The 19583-nt window shown below is 35.9% G+C and overlaps 1 protein-coding gene across 3 annotated transcripts in view; it reads right to left on the reverse strand.

Moving 5' to 3' along the window:
• The window catches only part of EPHA3 (EPH receptor A3), a 358445-nt gene that overhangs the window by 114379 nt on the left and 224483 nt on the right, over positions 1–19583 (reverse strand). For all 3 annotated transcript variants that reach the window (XM_023216053.3, XM_023216055.2, XM_023216054.2), the window contains exons 4-5: positions 11258–11413; positions 10231–10566 (exon numbers count right to left, since the gene is read on the reverse strand). In XM_023216053.3, coding sequence (XP_023071821.2) covers positions 10231–10566; positions 11258–11413 — 492 coding nt within the window. The remainder of the gene's footprint in view (positions 1–10230; positions 10567–11257; positions 11414–19583) is intronic.

A 19583-nucleotide genomic window follows, 5' to 3' on the forward strand; every position in this document is an offset into this window, starting at 1 on the left:
TCCTAAACTGAGAGCTCCTTAAAAGTAGTGACCACATCTTAATCATCATTTTATCCCAGTAGATCCAGTATAGTAACTGGCTCATACTAAGGGCTTAGTCAATTCTCAGGGAACGGAAAACGGCAATTAATTGTGTTATTTATTGCCAAAGAAAACCTGGAGTTATCTAAATGGTTTTTTTTTTTTCTTTTTTAGAACGCATTTACTGCTAAGTGTTCCAAATGTTTATCAAAGATATTAACTACCAAGTATTAATCACTTAATAAGCAGCCAGCACCACACAAGGTACTTACATATGCTTTTTTCTTGAGTTCACAATATCTCAATGTAGCTATAATCCTTATTTAACAGACGAGATGGTTAAGAAAAAGACTACCCTGTTCAAATATTTTAGTTAAAAAGTCTTTCTTCTTTCATATCTGTTAGACTTCATATACTTTCTAGAATTTTATTCTTTCTAGATCTTTATATTCTTAATTTATACATGTACATGTATACACACGCACATGAATATAAAAATACAAACACGTACACATATGAATAGTTGTAAAACCTAGTTCTTTACCTGTATTATATTAGGATTTTAATAAGGACATCTAACTTATGTCTGCAATAATAAGAATTTGTAAAAGCAGCTTAGAATGGAAACATACTTCAGGGAAGATGGATGGGATTTTTTTCAAACTTTTCAGATATAAAAATGTCAAATTAAAATAAAGTTTTTAACTATATCCGTTCAAATCAAGAGAAAAGTATGCTATGTTCTTAGCCTAGGTGTTTTATTTTAACTGGGAGTTAATGTAACAGTAGTCAATGTATCCCAGACATCAACTTTGAAAAACCTTTTGAAATCATTTCAATAGAAGACAAATAAAACAAGCTTTACTAAGTGACATAGAAATAGAGAATGTTATTTTTTGATATGTTGAAAACCTGTGTAAATATCCATAACATGTACTTCATTTTAGAGGATATATACCCAATTGCCCTCGTTCGATGGACAAAGACAAACTTTGCCCACAAAATATATTCAAATAGCATGATAAACTAAACAAATAAAAGTAAAGATGCAACGATTTTCTTTCTTTAAAATATCTGTGGAATGCACAATTAATTTTGGGGTCATCTGACATTCTCATCTTGGAATTACAGTAAATCTATTAAAATAAACTTGTAGAAAAAGCCAGTAACTAACCGTCTAGTGATTAAAAATTAAAAAGTGAGCACTTCCTAAGTGGTTGTAAAATCTTTTCCTCCTGTCACAACCTGGGCCTTGGTAAAGTGTATTATTCTAACTCTCTATCCAGAATGATTATTAGAACATTTGTTGTCACCTGGTTTATTCCCATATCACCGTCTATTTTCTTTAATCTTTGCCGATATCCTTTGCTTGACTGTCCTTTTTATTTTTTCTTTTTTTCTTTTTTCTTTTTGATGCTCTTTCACAGGCTGGAGTGCAGTGGTGCAGTCTCGGCCCACTGCAACCTCCACCTCCCGGGTTCAAGCTATTCTCCTGCCTCAGCCTTCCCAGTAGCTGGGATTACAGATGCACAACCAGCGACCACACCCAGCTAATTTCTGTATTTTCAGTAGTGACAGGGTTTCACTATATTTGCCATGATGGTTTCGATCTCCTGACCTCCTGATCCGCCCGCCTTGGCCTCCCAAAGAGTTGATTGTCTCCTTTTATTAGTCTTTCCAATTTCTTATTTTATGTGTGCCTTTGGTTCTTGTTCTAGCCCACTTGAGACATACAGGCCAATATGTATAACTTTCTTTTTTTTCTTTTTTTTTTTTTTTGAGATGGAGTCTTGCTCTGTCGCCGGGGCTGGGGGCTGGACTGCAGTGGCCGGATCTCAGCTCACTGTAAGCTCCGCCTCCCGGGTTCCCGCCATTCTCCTGCCTCAGCCTCCAGAGTAGCTGGGACTACAGGTGCCCACCACGTCACGTAGCTAATTTTTTGTATTTTTAGTAGAGACGGGGTTTCACCGTGTTAGCCAGGATGGTCTCGATCTCCTGACCTCGTGATCCGCCCGCCTCGGCCTCCCAAAGTGCTGGGATTACAGGCGTGAGCCACCGTGCCCTGCCCACTTTGTTTTTCAAATACCTTTTTTTTCCAAGGCATATTTGCTTCATTATAAATAAACACTGGGTTATTTTTTCATAAGTACATGATACAATGTGCATTAACTTAGTTTCCTAGAATATATAACTGGAAGGAAACTTAGAAATGGTCTAATACAAATGTTAAATTTCACAGAAAGATAAAGCAATAGTTCTGACCTACTCTGAGACCCAATCAGAGAGGGATCATAGATGAATATTTACTTCTTTTGACACCCATTCCAGACCTCTTCCTACTCAGGCACATGGCCTTGCCTTTAAAGCTATTTCTTGGGAAAAACTTGTGACCAGAGACAGGTTTTTTTTTTCTGTTAGTTTGTTATAATTATTTTTTTTCCAATTGAAATGAAAATGTAAAGGAGTAAGAGGTTATTTCTGGATGATGAATTGTCAAGATAAGTGTTTTTAAATTAGCATTGATTAATAGTAAATACCATCATGTGAAATTTTGATTTCAAAGAAGAAATCACACTACCTGTGTACCAGGAATTCAAGATTTTACTATAATATAATAACCATCTTTATATATTTCTTTCTTCAGCCTTACTTGGATTTTGTGCAAAGTCTCTCCTTTGCAACCCATAGGAAGAAGAATATATAGAGAAGGGCTCTGGAGTTGTGTGGTCATGGACAAGACACTTATTCACTTCTAGCCATATAAAATTGTTTTAGGATTGAATAAGATAATTACATAAAGGACTTGAGTGTAGTGCTAATCATGTGAAGAGGAGTTAGGTCAGCAGTTAATAATAATAATAATAATAATAATAATAATAATAATAATAATAGTAGCAGTAGTAGTAATAATAATAATAAAGGAGCAGAAAATATGAACTTCTCACCTTTTTGGCCTTTGCATTCTTTTACTTGGTGTGAATGGTATAGAATGTCAGGCCCCTGCTTATGGGGGTGCCATACCTCATAGTCACAGTCTTTGTAATTTGGACAGTTATTGCAATAATTTCCTGACAGATATCTACAAAGTCACTTAAGAAAGGGATGTATGTTTGTTTTTCTATTTGAACACTGGTACTATATTGATAGGATTGTAAAGTCAGAATACTGGGCTACATAATGGTTATTAACACTGAGCTAATACTTTGGGAGATGCTGAAATATAATTAAGAATTTATTATGAAAGAGTTTTGCCAGTGGTAGTAATATATCTGCTTTTGGAAAGAACACATTTTTTTTTCTTTCTAAATACTTGCATTTATTAAATTTCTCATTTACTCACATGCAACGCTAGTATATCCTAAGGGCTATATTTCAGTTAACTTTAGGGAGGTAGAACACGTTTAAAGTATAAAATATGATTTTATTGTGATTTGAGACTAAAAATGTTCTCCTCGGAAAATAAGGATGAGAAAACTTTCTGTGAATTAAATTAAATTTTTTTTTTTTTTTTTGCTCTTGAGGGAATATAGTTAACATACAATGAGTTAGCCTCAAAAGGCTAATTCTTTTTTTTTTTTTGAGACAGAGTCTTGCTCTGTCGCCTAGGCTGGAGTGCAGTGGCCGGATCTCGGCTCACTGCAAGCTCCGCCCCCCGGGTTCCCACCATTCTCCTGCCTCAGCCTCCCGAGTAGCTGGGACTACAGGCGCCTGCCACCTCGCCCGGCTAGTTTTTTTGTATTTTTTTTTTTTTAGTAGAGACGGGGTTTCACTGTGTTAGCCAGGATGATCTTGATCTCCTGACCTCGTGATCCGCCCGTCTCGGCCTCCCAAAGTGCTGGGATTACAGGCTTGAGCCACCGCGCCCGGCCGAAAGGCTAATTCTTTCTTAATTTCCATGTGCTTTAGTTAACACTATATTTACTCCTCTAACTGGTTATTAATATTATTTTGCCAGTGAGAACTCTTGAATGAAAGGTGTAATCAGACCCTTCCAGGTACATGTCGTCTCCATTAATTCGAGTCATATATAACATCAGAAATGAAGACAGGATGAAAATTCAGTCTAGATTCATGAAGCTCTCCCACTGCCTTCCTTAGCTCATGTTCCGTTTTGTTATGGCCTCTAAGCTCATATAAGGGTTTTGAATAACCGTCAGGACAATATATGGTTTTTGCTTTTGTACAGCTTATTGCTCACTCTACAGATACGTACTGTGCCTCCATACCAGGGGGTGACGGCTGAAAGTCATCATTAATGTGTTACATGACGTGGAAGGCTTCGGCCACACTATGACACGTCACTGCAGAGTGATATTCCCAGATGCACAGGTATCTGCCTCGATTTCAAAACAGGAAGAAGCTAAATTGATGTACTGTGAAATCATAATGTATATAACCACTTACAATCTCAGGGCCAAATTCAGACTTCATTTGTTTGTTGAAATAAACAAAATGCTAAGACTTCGATTTTTAGGTTTCATTAATCATACAATGAAACAAAGAGAAGGATGCATCACAGAACATTACTAAAGTCGTATGATGTTCACTATTTTGTTAGGTGATTTTCATTATGTTTAAAGTTTCTGATTCACTACATTGGCGCTGAAAAATGTCAGCCTTTGTGTTCTGAAAGAATTCATGTAGATCCTTCTGGTGTTCTGGTGTTTAATTCATTTCCAAGGAGTATAATTACATGGCAACATACAGTTCTATAGGGACTATACAATAAGTGGCCATAGTTTAATGGTAGATTCAGTTAAGCAGTTATTCTACCTTTATTTTAAAATGTTTGCTTCTTCAGAAATGCTGAAGCCTGACTGATGTCTTTAACATGAGTTATTTCTTTGTCATATCTACATACACTAAATCCCAAAAGAAAAATAACGTGGCTAGAGGAAACATATTCCAGAATGAAACCTACAGAAAACTTATAAATATTTACTTTATCAAATGCAAAAAAAATACAGTGGATTCTCGCCCCGCCCCGCCCTGCCTCGCCCCGCCTCGCCTCACCCCGCCCCGCCTCGTCTCGCCCCGCCTCGCTCCGCCCCGCCCCTCCCCGCTCCGCCCCGCCCCTCCCCGCTCCGCCCCACCTCGCCTCGCCCCGCCCCGCCTCGCCTCTTTTGAGACAGACTCTCACTCTCTTGCCCAGGCTGGAGTGCAATGGCGCGATCTCAGCTCACTACAACCTCCGCCTCCTGGGTTCAAGCAATTCTCCCACCTCAGTCTCCCAAGTAGCTGGAATTACAGGCACCTGGCATCGTGCGTGGCTAATTTTTGTAGTGACAGGGTTTCAGCATGTTGGCCAGGCTGGTCTTGAATTCCTGACCTCAAGTGATCTGTCTGCCTCGGCCTCTCAAAGTGCTGGAATTACAGAAATGAGCCACCGCACCTGGTCTAGCGCGGATTCTAAATTTAGTCAAAGGGCTCTAATATTTTAGGGTTCATTTTTTAAAGTATGTATTGTTTATTTAAAATTTACTAAATATATCTACTTTCTTTAACCAATGGATACTATTGCTTTATTCTGTGAAATAAAAGGCCATAAAACCATGACTGAGAAAGCCTCTAAACGTTTTTGGTAGTAAGTAAGTGCATAGTGGTCTTAAAGGTCAAAACTAATTAATTGACTAAAATTATACCAGACAACGTTTTGAATTGTGGTCCCAGAATGCCAAAATATAAATTAAAAATAAAAATAATTATTGGATTTCTAGTTTAATCCCTTGATGTGATGGATGGCAATTTTCAGCCAGAAGAAAGGAAAGGGTTTATCTAAGAGGATAAGAAGGAGGTTGTCTTTGATCATCAAATTAAGTAGATAATAGAGGTCATTCTGTCTAAAGCAGAGGATAGGAATTCCTTCATTATATCTAACAGTTTCAAAGATTTTTTCCTTTACACAAATTAGTGCACCTTCAATTGAAAATCTACGTAAAATGAAGTAATGTTCTGTTTAAAATATCATAATTTGCTGATACTTTTTGAATGGAATGGCAACTCTGAAATTCCTTGTGTCATATCCAGCACCTGGGAAGCCCTGTCAATAAGTGTTGGTCTTCTTCCTTCTCCATTCTTTTTTTTTGTTTGTTTTTTGTTTTTGTATCTGCCTTGAATTTACAGAAAATTCCTTACTTATTGTTATGGATGGGAACTATATTATATCAGTATATGCTATTATATTATTATAAATAGGAACTGGAGGTAAACAGAACATCAATTTGTTTTTGCCACTGGGATATGAGGAAAACAATGAACAGAAGTTGACTAGTATCTTCAGATGAGATTATAGTACAGAACAATGCTAATGTCTTGATTTTAATAAGTATATTGAGACCATGTAAAAGCATTATTGCTGTTAAGAAATTCTCACTGAAGTGTTCAGGAGGAAAGGGGCATAATATCTGCTAGTGGTTCAGAAATAAGTAACATTTACATAGAGAGAGAGATGGGGTGGGAATTATAAAGCACTTGGAATAAATTATTAATCTAGGAGAAATCTGTATGAAGGTATATAGGCATAATGTACACTATTGTGATATTTTCACACATGTGAACAAATTCAATTTTATGATAGAAATTGTACACACACATGTTGAATTCCAATAGGGTAAACTGGAAAAGGAAGGAAATGTCAATTTAATCAGAAGTTTGCTGTCTTGATGAAATGTTGAAAAAGCTTCTCAGGATCCAAGTAGTAAAATAAGAGTAGAAGTGGACCTCAAAACCCCAAGACCACATAAATTCTCTATTAGTGCTCCTTATTCTAGTCTGAGATCATTATATGCTATAGGATAGTGGAAAACGGCAGATTCTATAATGGCAGTTAAGAATGAACAGACAAACATATTCCGCTAGTGGAAGGATTGTTTTTGTCCAGGAGAGAAAAGATTAATATACTCATTCCATGAAAGAAAACAAAAGGTAGCAATTTATGTCATGTTATAACTTTGAAGATTTTTGTTTTGTAATCTGCAATTCTTTCTTTACTTGTTTGACTGATGGACTCACAGATACAATCTTTATATGGAGGCCTACCTTCTTATCTCACTGACATACTTTGTGAAAGTACCAAGAGCTGAGAACTAATATCCGAATTTACAACATAATCTTCTACAATTTAGAAGGTGCCTTATCATTTGATCATCACGAGGCTTTTACAGTGTAATCAAGAGAAGAATCAACAAACTCGACCTCACAAACTAAATTAAAAAGGACACATTCATGCTTCCGCTTTATATCCACGTCAAGTATAGAGAGGCTGGGAGGATTTTAAACACCGTGGCATCATATCTGTCACAGCCATATCCTTCCAGTGTTAGGGAGCTCATTTTTCAAGGCTACCAGTCCATTAACCTTCACAAGAACAAAAATAAAGCAAAACAAAGAAACACTCCCTTTAGAAAAGGCATTGCTTCTAATCATGCTTATATATCTTACTCTGGAGATTCGAAGATAGAACGAAGACCTGTATCTCCCCAGGCACAGAAAATGATGCAGACATCCTGAAACAAATATATTAAATGCCTGGTGGTGCATATTATAAACACATTTGTGATTTTTTTTTAAAGGGAAAGAGACTAGGGTAAGTAACTTATATCGCCCTTACTGAATCTGTCATAAACAGTGATTTGTAACTGGGAGGGCCAAAGTATCAACCTCATTTATTTTTTAATGTCTTGATCTGGTCTTGGTTGCCAATTTACCTAGATTCATTCACTGCAGATATTTGGAACTATTAGTTTCCTGATAAATGCATTGTCAGAAAGCCAGGGGGAATGATAAGATAGGAAATAAGGAGCTCTTGCTTGTTTTTATACAATTCTGTTTGACTTAAGAGATAATTATAACACAGATTGATGCTATGATTTTAAACAAGGTAGTAAATCAGCTTGAAATATAGGGCTCCGGAAAGCCATTTGCCACATGATTACAGTTTGTTAAGAATTCCTGTGTTTGCTGAAGATGAGAGGCCATAATCATGCAATATACAGCAACAGTATTGCAGTACTCATTTTTCCCCAGAGAAGATAGTTAAATAAACCTATGTTACAAACTTTTAAATATCATTAGTTACAAAGTATAAATATCATTAACTGAAGCAAAGCAAAGCATATGCTGGTTGGTCTGGGATCTAGCTTTAAATGGGAGAAATTACAGATTCAGTGAGCAAGATTAAAGTAATGATTCAGGGCACTTCATTTAAAATTCATGTATTTTCCACAAATTAAGTTTACTTATCATCATGAGGAATATAAAAATATAAGATTTTCACCAATATATGAGACCTGAAGCAAAGTGGAAACGAAAGAGAAATTTAGAATCAGAAAGATACATATTTGAACATGGATGGAGCCTGCCATGGCTTGTATTTAAAATATCCACTGGCATGGGGAAGACAGGGACCCCTCAAGAAAGATGGGTGCTAGCCAAAGGCTCTGGATACCCCTCTTACGAAAGGATTTATCCCTTTGGTTGCTGAATGATAGGGATAATGGACATGGACCTGACATACTGAGTTTAGGGGGCTACTCAGTTTATGTGAGAAATTAACCAGTAGAGATGCATTTCTATAATAACCTGCAGGAATAGATACAACTACATTTAACCAGTAGGTAAATAGATGAAAATGTTAACAACCAGCAGAGGCATATTGATGCATACTTGCTTTTGTAGATGACACTTACTGTGTGTCTTTGCTAGTTGAACTAAACTTTCTGAGTAAGCCAAGTAATGGAGATGGAATGTGCTTTCTTTGGCTCATTATTTGGCTACTAGAAGACCTAGGTGATAAGGTAATTTAGTCATTTCTGGTTTCCTTTTGCCTAGAGCATCCAGGCCACATTCTTATATTCTCAGAGCAAAGGGTGATTCCCACCAGGGACCAGAGGGATTTCCATAATGTAAGCCAAATGAAAAGCAGAAGTCGAGTTTATACTCAATCTTGACAACCAGCTCAGAGGTGACCCCACCTGGGAGAGGACTGGAGAATCTGTAGTTCTCTGGAGAATCAGAATGGCATTTTTTCTGTCTCTTCCCTCTCCCTTTGGCTCCAATGTTTATTTTTTTGTGTGAAAAAATAAAACAATAATATCTCTAAATTGAGCTTCTTGGAATGTATACCTAATGATGACACTTTGTAGCAATAATTAAGAACAACAAATATCTATAAGTTTAACTTTTTATAAGACATTTTTATTACAAAAGAAAACTGTTTATTATTCATTTATCAGTTGTCAATATTGAAAAATTGTTATATCTCAAAGGGGCATTATTTCTATGTAACATATAATCGATCTATATCTTCGAGAGATTCACAATTAAAATCCCAAAAGTAAAATCCTTAGGTAATGTACATAGAGAATTCAAAGGTTGATTAAAAAGAAATGATTTACTAACAGTAAACAAAAGGGAGAGAGAGACAAATCGTGGATGTAAGATAAAGAAAGATGAGGTGTTTGTATGCTTGTTTAATTTTTCCATTTCATATTAAGGAGACTTTGCCTACAACCTTCAAATGTAAGATTTTTTGTTTAATTGGGAAAAGATTGTCAGTGGAAAATACAGTTGATGAAATCACCTATCAATTCATTTCAGGATATTATTTAAATTAATGATTCTAACTGTTTTTTTACAAGAGCTCTTTTTACAATGCTTCTTTCTAAATTTAACATTTTGAATTTTTAACGTAAAGCTGTATGTATTGAATAAAATCGGTTATTTTCTTATTATTAACTAAGCAGAGATTTATAACTATCAGTTATAACACATAGAGCTTCTTAGAAGTATAAAATAACAAAATAATTATATCTAAAATATCTAATTTTAACTAAGCTGAAGATATTTATAATTTTTCATATCGTGCATAACTTTTTTTAAGCTAAGATTCCTTTCCTAAGTTCCCTGAAATACAAAAATGTTTCCCCTAAGGAGCCTCCCTACTACTATCTGAGAGCCTCAAATATGTAAGGATTTCAAATTGTGAAACAATGGGTATAAACTAGTTTAAAAATCACCTAACAAATATGGTTTATTCTCACTTGAAGAATTAAATTATTTAATGTGCCATAACTGTTTAAATGTGTTAGAAGGCAAAATCTTGGGGCTCTATCAAATCTTTTTTTCCTTCCACCCAGTTTTCCACTCTCTGTCAAAACCATTACTCGGACATGATATGATAGGAGTAAGAAACATCTAGTATTTACTCACCAGCCTGATTAGTTGTGATGCTGACCGCAGCAAACTGTCTCGGTGAGGAGCTCAGCTCTGACACCCCATTAATGGCATCAATCTCAAAGGTGTAGTTAGTATGTGCCAGGAGGTCTGTCACTGTCACTGTGGTGTTGGTGAGTCCAAACTGTCGAGGGAGGAAGCGGACATTTGGGCTGCATGGCTCACACTGTTTTATATTCCACCCACATTTTTTACATATGATGTTGAAGGTAACATCTTTCCGGCCTCCTGTGTCCAGGGGCCAACTCCAGTCCAGGATAACTGAGGTCTCGTTTATATTAGAGATAACATTTCTTGGTGAAGATGGAGGTCCTGCAAAGTAGTTCAACAAAGATTAATGAGCCTCAATTCTGTTTTGTACTACAAGGGAAATAGGTAATTTACAATGGAACTGAAAGAGGTAAATAACTATCCTTTCTTTATTATCAACTTTCAGTTCATCCTTAGAGGATCCAAGAGATTATAGACACATGGACTGAAGAACACCGTCTTCCCCAAGCTGTGAAGAGGGGAGTTTTGACTCAAGGGTAAGGATACATTCACAGAGTCTAACAAAATAACTCACCACTATGTTCAAAACCCTTGTGAATAGTTACGAAAACTTTAGTATTAGTTTTATAAATCTTAGTCCTTTTTCCCTATGACCTATGACCAACATACAGCAAGAGGGAATAGAAATGTAAAAACATAAATCCCTGTCTATAACCTCCCCTATCCTGTCATATGTAATGCAGGATCTAAACAAGACACAGAAAATGTTCTCTCTTTCTGGGGGTTGTGTTGCAGGAAGTGCTTTAAAATATAATTCATTTTGTATGATAAATGTTGCATTTGTGGTGAGCCAAGCATGGAGAGTGAAGCAGAGAAAGCTTTCAATTTGCACACGGGCAACAGAAGGAAATGGGCCAAATGCTTTAAAACAAAAACAAACAGCACAGTAACAAGAAGAAAACGAAACAAACAAAACAAACATGGAGGCATGGGTTGCAGCAAAACTACTCACGGGTACAAGCCATGGATGGAGGGTCTTTGTCTGCCCGGAAGTAATTATTCTCACACCTGCAGTTCATTGAACCATCTTCCTGAGTAGAACTGTGAGGTGGGCACTTAGCACACTTCATATTACCATCCAACGCCTTGTAGAAACCTGGTCGGCAAGCTACAAACAAAATGACTCTCTTTTAAAAGTCTGTGATGATTTTTTTGAAAATATGTAAAACAGATTTAAGTAAGTTCGAATATGAATTTATTATAAATAAAAATCAAGTTTTTTCCTCCAAGAATTTACAGAAGCAAATGATAGGGCCTACTGTAGTTTTTCTGCATATATGCTTGAATTTGCACCAAATGTTAAGAAAAACACACACATACACACACACAAGATTTAGATTATTTTGGCACTAGTGTATGATGAAATTTCCAGCTTATGTTTTCACAGCTTTACTTGGCATTGGACTATTTGTGGAGAAAATAAAGCAAAACCATGTCACCATGTAGTAATTCCCTTTTTAAAACATGATGCAATGCGTATACTATCTGCACTGCGGTAAGCAGTATACTAACATTGACTTGTTTTCTAATTGCTCTGCGGGTACAACTTTGTCTCACAAAGTGTAAGCAACTAAAAGAAGAGATCATGGCTTCCTGTATATTTTTAAGATTCTTGATAAATAACTTTCATAAGCTACAATATTTTTTTCTGGCTTGATAGTATTTTTCCTTACCTCTTATGGCAATGGCCTAAAATAAAAATTTAAATGTATTCCTTTGTCTACATCTGAAATACAGAGGGACATACAGTTCCTATTTAAACTAATACACTTATGAACTGTTACTAGATGAGAGCTCTTTTAATAACCGTGTTATCTTTTAAATTTCTGGCCATATCTCTGCATAAAATGATTTTTGTAAGCCTATTGAACTGGTTATCGAACACTGATTTCAGCTTATACTTTAGTGTTCAGCATCTATTTACTGTTTCACAGAGATATGCCTAATCTGCCTCTACTATATTATTTTCATTTTGTCTGACAGAAAATTCAAAATGCTGCACTACTTCTTTTGATTCATTTTCATAATTACACTGAGAACTAAAATCATAGTGAAAATTCCAACAAGAAGTCTCTATTCATTCATTTGAGAAGGGATTTGGGATCTAAATTTTAGATCCAAGCTCATCCTTGGAAGTCAATAATTTCTAAAACTTCTAAAGCTCAATTTCAGTGCCACATTTGGACTTGATGATTTATAGAACTTATATAGACTTGAAGATTTACAGAATTATATATAGAATAGGCCCTACAGATGGTCATTACATTCTAGAATTTTCTTACACTAACTTCATATTGTGAAGAGAAGATTATTTGCATTAAAGTAAAATCCGTGTGGACAAATCAATATTTATAATCACTAAATACATTTCTGAAAAGAAACACAGTATATCCATTGTAGAATATCTTCTTACTGAAAGTTTCTTAAAATAAGACAAGGGAAATACCCTGCCAAAATAAACTACTGAAATAACTTAAAATAGTAGCAATCATTAATCTAGTCTTACAGTTTTCTAGTTCCTACTAAGAATGGCTGATCTAGGACCAATTTCCAATATATTGAACAACTTTTGGTGTCACATTGAGATCCATTCCATGTAGCCATATAGTCAATTCTACTGCCCTAATGATTATAATTTTTCTTTTTCTTTCTTTTTTTTTTTTTTTTTTTTTTAGACATAGTCTCACTCTGTCATCCAGGCTGGAGTGCAGTGGCACAATCTCGGCTCACTGCAACCTCCGCCTTCCAGGTTCAAGCTATTCTCCTGCCTTAGCCTCCTGAGTAGCTGGGATTACAGGCATGTGTCACCATGCCTGGCTAGTTTTTGTATTTTTAGTAGAGACAGAGTTTCCATATTGGTCAGGCTGGTCTCGAACTCCTGACCTCGTGATTCACCTGTCTCGGCCTCCCAAAGTCCTGGGATTACAGGAGTGAGCCACCACGCCTGGCCAAAATTATAATTTTTTAAATATTGTCCTTAAGCACTGGTTAAAAACTTCCACTCATATCTCATATCATATTGCCTCAGGGGGATATGATATAAAGTATGTAAACAAACTATGCACTTAAATTCTGTTTTCTATTTAGCTCATCATTGAATGCCATTAAACTTCTAAGAGGGCATTGTTGAGTCTTTAAAGGATTAAGTTGCTGTGCTCTGAAGTTCTTTGTTATTTTGCTTGCTTGTAAGTTTATCTGTGTTTTTTTTTTTTTTTTTTTGAGACTTTCATGGTTTTTACAACATTTGGCATACAGGTATTCAGTAAACACTCAGTCACTTTTTGTTACTATTATAGATGGCTACACTATATGATAGTTGAAAAGACAGTCACATAATCACTTCCTAGGTACTGCACAAATTATCAGGATTACTGATAGTATCTTGAAGGTAGCCACAGTTAATAAACCTAAAAGTTAAGAATGCCTCTCAAACTAGTCACTAGACTTTATCCAATTATGACTAGATAATAACCCTGAGATAATAACAGTAAAAGATAGGTAGGTATATATACATACAGCTTAATCAATATTTGTCAAACATCTATTCTTATTTGGGCTGTTTGATACCCCAAAAGGCAAAAATATCCCTAATTCTGCCCATACCCAAAGGGCCTTGCAATAGAAAGTGGGCAGCAGGCATTTAATACAAATCATGCTGAGCAATCACTCCATTGTGATTGGTGGTTGGAAGAGACTCCACAAAAGGAGCGCCATTTGAGAAAGATCATACATAGATACTAGAAATGGCCAGTATGAAGCATAATTCAATATACAAATAAATCAACATGAAAAGACAAACTATTATATAGAATTATATGACAAGTAGTGTTGGTACTCAGTATCCAAACTCTGCTTCCTTCTTGCCAGCAGAATCTTGATACTGCTCAGAGTTGAAGCCAGCCAAATCCTTCCTTCCTTAGACCAGTGCAGCTAGGGATGAATGGCCAATGTTATGGCCAAAAAGGTGGGCAAAGAAATGTACACAGAAGTCTGATTAAAATATTTGTGATACCTTTGTGTTTTCTAACAAGATGGTACAAATGCAACTGAAGCCAAGTTCTTCCAGCCTTCATCATGGACATTATGGCTGGAATTGCAGCAGCTTATATGTGATCATGAGTGAAAGGCCAAGAAAATCAACATGATGTGTTTTCTGTACTTGATCCAGGAACCACCAATCTCAAGATTTCTTATAATATCAGAAAGATAATACCCTGTTTGTTTAAGTCACTGTGGCCTAGATTTCTTTTACTTGTAACAGACGACATCCCTGGGTGACATAGATAAATAGAAAATTCAGTTGAGATGTACTAATTAAATAGAATAATAGCCTAATGAAACTAAAAACTCCTCAGAAATCACATTGACCAGTATGTGTGTTTTACATCTGAGGTCACTGAAGTCCAGAAAATTAAGTGACACAGAGTTTAGGGACAGACATTGCATCATCTGACACCTGATAATTAGCTGATAGGCTTTAACCACAAATGCATAGTCATTTAATGCCAACTATATGCACGAGTAAAATGCTAGATTCTATAATAACATTTTAATTTTTGTAGATGTCTTACTTCTTCTGTAGGACTTTTATATCTACCATCTCAATTAAATCACAGTTCTATTGAAATTATCAGTGTAGGTATCAGTCCATGTGTTTTATAGACTGTACAGTTGAAGCACCAATGGAAAGGACAGCATGCCCAAGATAACAAAGAAATTCAATGGTATAGTTTGAACAGGGAAGGTATTTTTCTTTTAATTTCATAAAAAACAATCATTGAAAGCAAATTACTTCCTTAAAACACAAATTATTTTTCTACCAATTCTAAACTTGATTTGAAATTGAAAAATAGTCATTTAAATTTTTATTTAATTAAAAAATGCAAGAGTTTGTCATCTATTCCAAGTGAGAAAACATCTCAGAAAGGCTAATGCTCTCTTGTACATGTCTTTCTCTAGGATTTAGGCTTTTTTTTTTTTTTTTTTTTTTTTTTTGAGCCAGAGTCTTCTCTTCTTACCCTACTGTCCAGGTTGCAGAACAGAGGCATGATAACAGCTCACTACAGCCTCCACCTCCTGGGCTCAAGCAATCCTCCCACCTCAGCCTCCCAAATAGCTGGGACAACAGGTGCATGCTACCATGCTTGGCTAATTTTTAAAACTTTTTGTAGAGATGAGGTCTCACTATATTAGCCAGGCTAGTATTGAACTCCCGGCCTTACGTGTTTCTCCCCCTTCAGCTTCCCAAAGTGCTGCGATTACAGGCTTGGGCCACTGCACCCAGCCTTTCTCTATTTTGCTATCTCTTTGATGTCTAACATTGGTATGGGCAGATGAGTAAGTGTCCTTTTAGTTGGAAAGACAGCAGGGATTTTTCAATTTCATGAATAGGACAACATGACATGCTGTATTTGGGAGGCATATAAGTAAATTTTCCATTTCTTGTTCAAGTAGTATCTCAATTCTCCACCAAAACTGTGCAACGAATTGAGAATATGACTGGAGAATGCATAAAATTATTATGTGATAAAGAAACAATCTCTATAAATGTATTTTTCTATAACAAGCCCATTTTTAAATTTATCTTATCAATAAGTAATCTCTCTCCCTTGCTATAAATCAACTTGTGCTCAATTACCTGTTTGTCTGTCATGCCTTCTTTATGCTTCAAAAAATCCTCCTGACAGTATTAGAGACTTTAAGGAGCATCCATATTTGTGTGTGTGTGTGTGTGTGTGTGTGTGTGTATCTTCGCTTATAGTAGCAAAGGCAATGATTGTATATTGAAAACATCTCCTTTCCTTCCTTGAATGTAAAACTAGTGAGTAACAATCTACACATTTCTCTCATTTAAGCATTTGTATAGGCTGAAGGAGGTTGCACATATAAGAAAATAAAAGTAGGAAATAAAAAGTAGATATATTAATGTGCTCTCTTTCCTTTTGTTAATGAAAATAAGTCCCAGTCAACTTATAGAGAATACCAAAGAAAACGAAAATTAGACAAGAAGGGTGGACAAAAGATTTATCCAGAGACAAATTTTAAAATCAAAAGCCCCAGCTATATAATCAAGGTTGTCTGCAGTGGAGACCAGCTATTAAATCAATACTTAACTAAGGCAGATACACACATATCAAAAAGCTGCTGCCAAAAGGACACAATTCTGATTTACGTCTTCCCTCAGGTAATCCAGTAGTAAATGTTCTTGTCAGTCAAACACTGGGAAGAATTATTCATGGATCTTAACCCCAGGATGGCAAAACCAGAGAGTGATTGAATAGTTTAAAAATCTTTCAAGTGGAAGCAAATTGCCACCTTTTTATGGGGTACCAGAAATGCTTTCTCCCGTTTTGTAAGAAGATTTTTAAACTAGTTAATTGTGGCAGGAACTCTTATCTTTAATATTATATTGATATATTCAAGTAAGATGATCCATGAATCTAAGTTAATAACAATTAAAATGGAAGGCAGCACCTTCTGAAGCCTCACTAGATATCATCATGGATTTGCTAGGAATTGTCTTTGTTTACATAATGTTCCAATTCATTCCTTCACTTTTAGCAAACATGTATTAATTTCCTAAAATGATCCAGACACTTGCTGTGATGTAAGTGATTTTGTTTCCCTAAAATACACACGTTGAATTCCAATGACCAATATGTTGGTTTTAGGAGGTGGGATCTTGTAGAGGTTTAGAGCATGGAGGCAGAGTCCTCATGAATGAGATTTGTGCCCTTATGAAAGAGGTCCCAGAGAGCTGCCCTGTCCCTTCTATCATCTGAGGACATAGCTAGCAGGTACCATCTATGAACCTGGAAATGAGTCTTCATCAGACACTGAATATGCTGGCCCCTTGTTCTTGGACGTCCCAGACTTCAGAACTGGGAGAAATAAATTTCCATTGTTTATAAACTAACCAGTTCATGGCATTTAGATATAGCAGCCCAAAGAAATGAAAACAACCATTTATTGTGTCCAGTCTTATAGTAATAAAAGTCAAAATCCTAGCTTTTAAAAAGGAGATCAGTTTCATATCGTGGTTATTTTATAAATGGATCTTCTCACTTGAGAACTGGAGTTGCAAGATACATTTTTATATGTCATTTATATGTTATCGTCACTGAGAAATTTTCTGAAATTTCTTCTTTTTATCCCAATACTTCAAGTTGTCTTCAGCGTGTTAGAGGAAAAGCACTGGACTAGGAAGCGGGAAACGCATGTTTTGTTCTAGCTTTTCCTACTAAATAGGTGTTAGCGTAGATTTACTAATCAGGTATCTTCAAACTTTGATGAGGTGTTTGAGACAGTGACTTCGTCTTCTATAAATAACCCGAAGGTTCTACTCTAAGTAATGATGTATTCCCAGATTAGACCCAGAGCCATACAGAGACAGGAGTTATTTTCTATTCATTTTGTACACCCTGTATCTAGCACACCGTCCAGCACCTAGCAGTGGATGAGATGAATTTTTAAAGCGAGTGAATAATTTGTAACCAGTTGTCTTATCAGGAGGTTAATTTCCTTATTTAAAAAATGACAGATGTTGACTAAGTTGTCTCTTCTTAGCTTAGACACTTTAAAATGTTAATCCTCTGTACGCCCAGATTTGTAGGATTACTAACACTTTCTAAGTGGAGATAAAAGAACAAATTATCTTCTTGTTCATCACTGCTTTAAGGATTAAAATTAGCCATTTAAATTATAAAATGCCATATGGCAACAGGACAAGGAAATGAAATCTTTCCTGGCTTAGAACAAATATACTTGAAAAAGAAATGACGGATTTTGCAGTGCTTTCCTCTACTAGAGTAGTGTATATTCAAAGGGCACACTGATTTTATAGGCAAATGGACTGAATGATACATTGACGGCCGAACAAATAACTCCTTGTTATACTTTCATCATAACCAATAACTTAATAAAACTATATGTTATGATAGTCATCCCTTTTCCACATTTTACATTGTGCAGAATATTTAGAAGTTTGGAAATTTTATGGAATAAATACACATAAAAATCAAATTTGACAACATCAATCAAAATTAATTATTTCTAATTTTAAAAATGTAAGAGAATATATTTTCTCTTTTAATGACAAGAAAAATAAACACACTATTAAAAAGACAACTGCAAAGAGAGCACATGTTCCTTCTGTTAGTCTGCAGTGAGGTGTTTTTTTTTTTTTTTTTCTTTTTGAGATGGAGTCTTGCTCTGCTCTGTAACCCAGGCTGGAGTTTAGCCGCGCAATCTTGGCTCACTGCAACCTCCGCCTCCTTGGTTCAAGCAGTTCTCCTATCTCAGCCTCCCAGGTAGCTGGGACTACAGTCACATGCCACCACACCGACTAATTTTTGTATTTTTAGAAAAGATGGGGTTTCACCATACTGGTCAGGCTGGTCTCAAACTCCTGACCTTAGGTGATCTGCCCGCCTCAACCTCCCAAACTGCTAGGATTACAGGCATGAGCCACCCTGCCCAGCCTGCAGTTAGGTTTTATTTGCCCTTTTCTTGCTAATCTAGTTTTCAGCTCTTCAAGTCTAAGTGCCGAGTTAGTGACGGTATGTTCGTGCATTATTGAGCAAACGCCAAAACTTATTTTAAAAAACACCCAGAATGGGCCACAGTGAAACAAATTAGATGAGACCTTTGCCAAATGTTAATTTTCTATTGAGAAATACTAAAAATATAAGTAAGATAATAGAAGGAAGCTAAAATAATACCAATTTGTAGTGGCTGAATTAGAAATATTTTGGGAACCTGCTGATTTCATGTTTATGAAAGGGAAACAATCAAACAGGAACTAAACACTGTGGGCCCATATGGGGGTAAAATAGCAAACTGCCAGCTCTGAAAAATAATATGGAAATAAGTATGAAACAGGGAGTATTGTGAGCACTACCTGTACAATGAATAATCATTATGGAAGAGCTTCCAGATAGAATCTTGGCCTCATTCCCAAAGCACATAACACATTTTTGTCACAGTTGTAATTGATGACTTTGAACTATGCTGATACAGGGAATGGGTAAAGTTACCATAGTGAAAGGGAAACAAATGCACTTAGTAAACCATGGTGGCTACTGTTGAAAGAAAGAAGGCAGGCTTTCAATTGCAAAGTGAATTTTGTCTCCAGTTGACTAATGTGGTTGACTTTTAGAAGAAACATGGTCCTAATTAAAGGTTAAAAGGCTCATTTCAATTTGAATTAACTTTAAATTAAAAAATAAAGCTGTTGGTAAATAGTATTCAGACATTAGCTTTTAGTATTCAGACATTAG

This window comes from Piliocolobus tephrosceles, chromosome 2 (assembly GCF_002776525.5).
Source record: "Piliocolobus tephrosceles isolate RC106 chromosome 2, ASM277652v3, whole genome shotgun sequence".
Lineage (NCBI taxonomy): Eukaryota > Metazoa > Chordata > Mammalia > Primates > Cercopithecidae > Piliocolobus > Piliocolobus tephrosceles.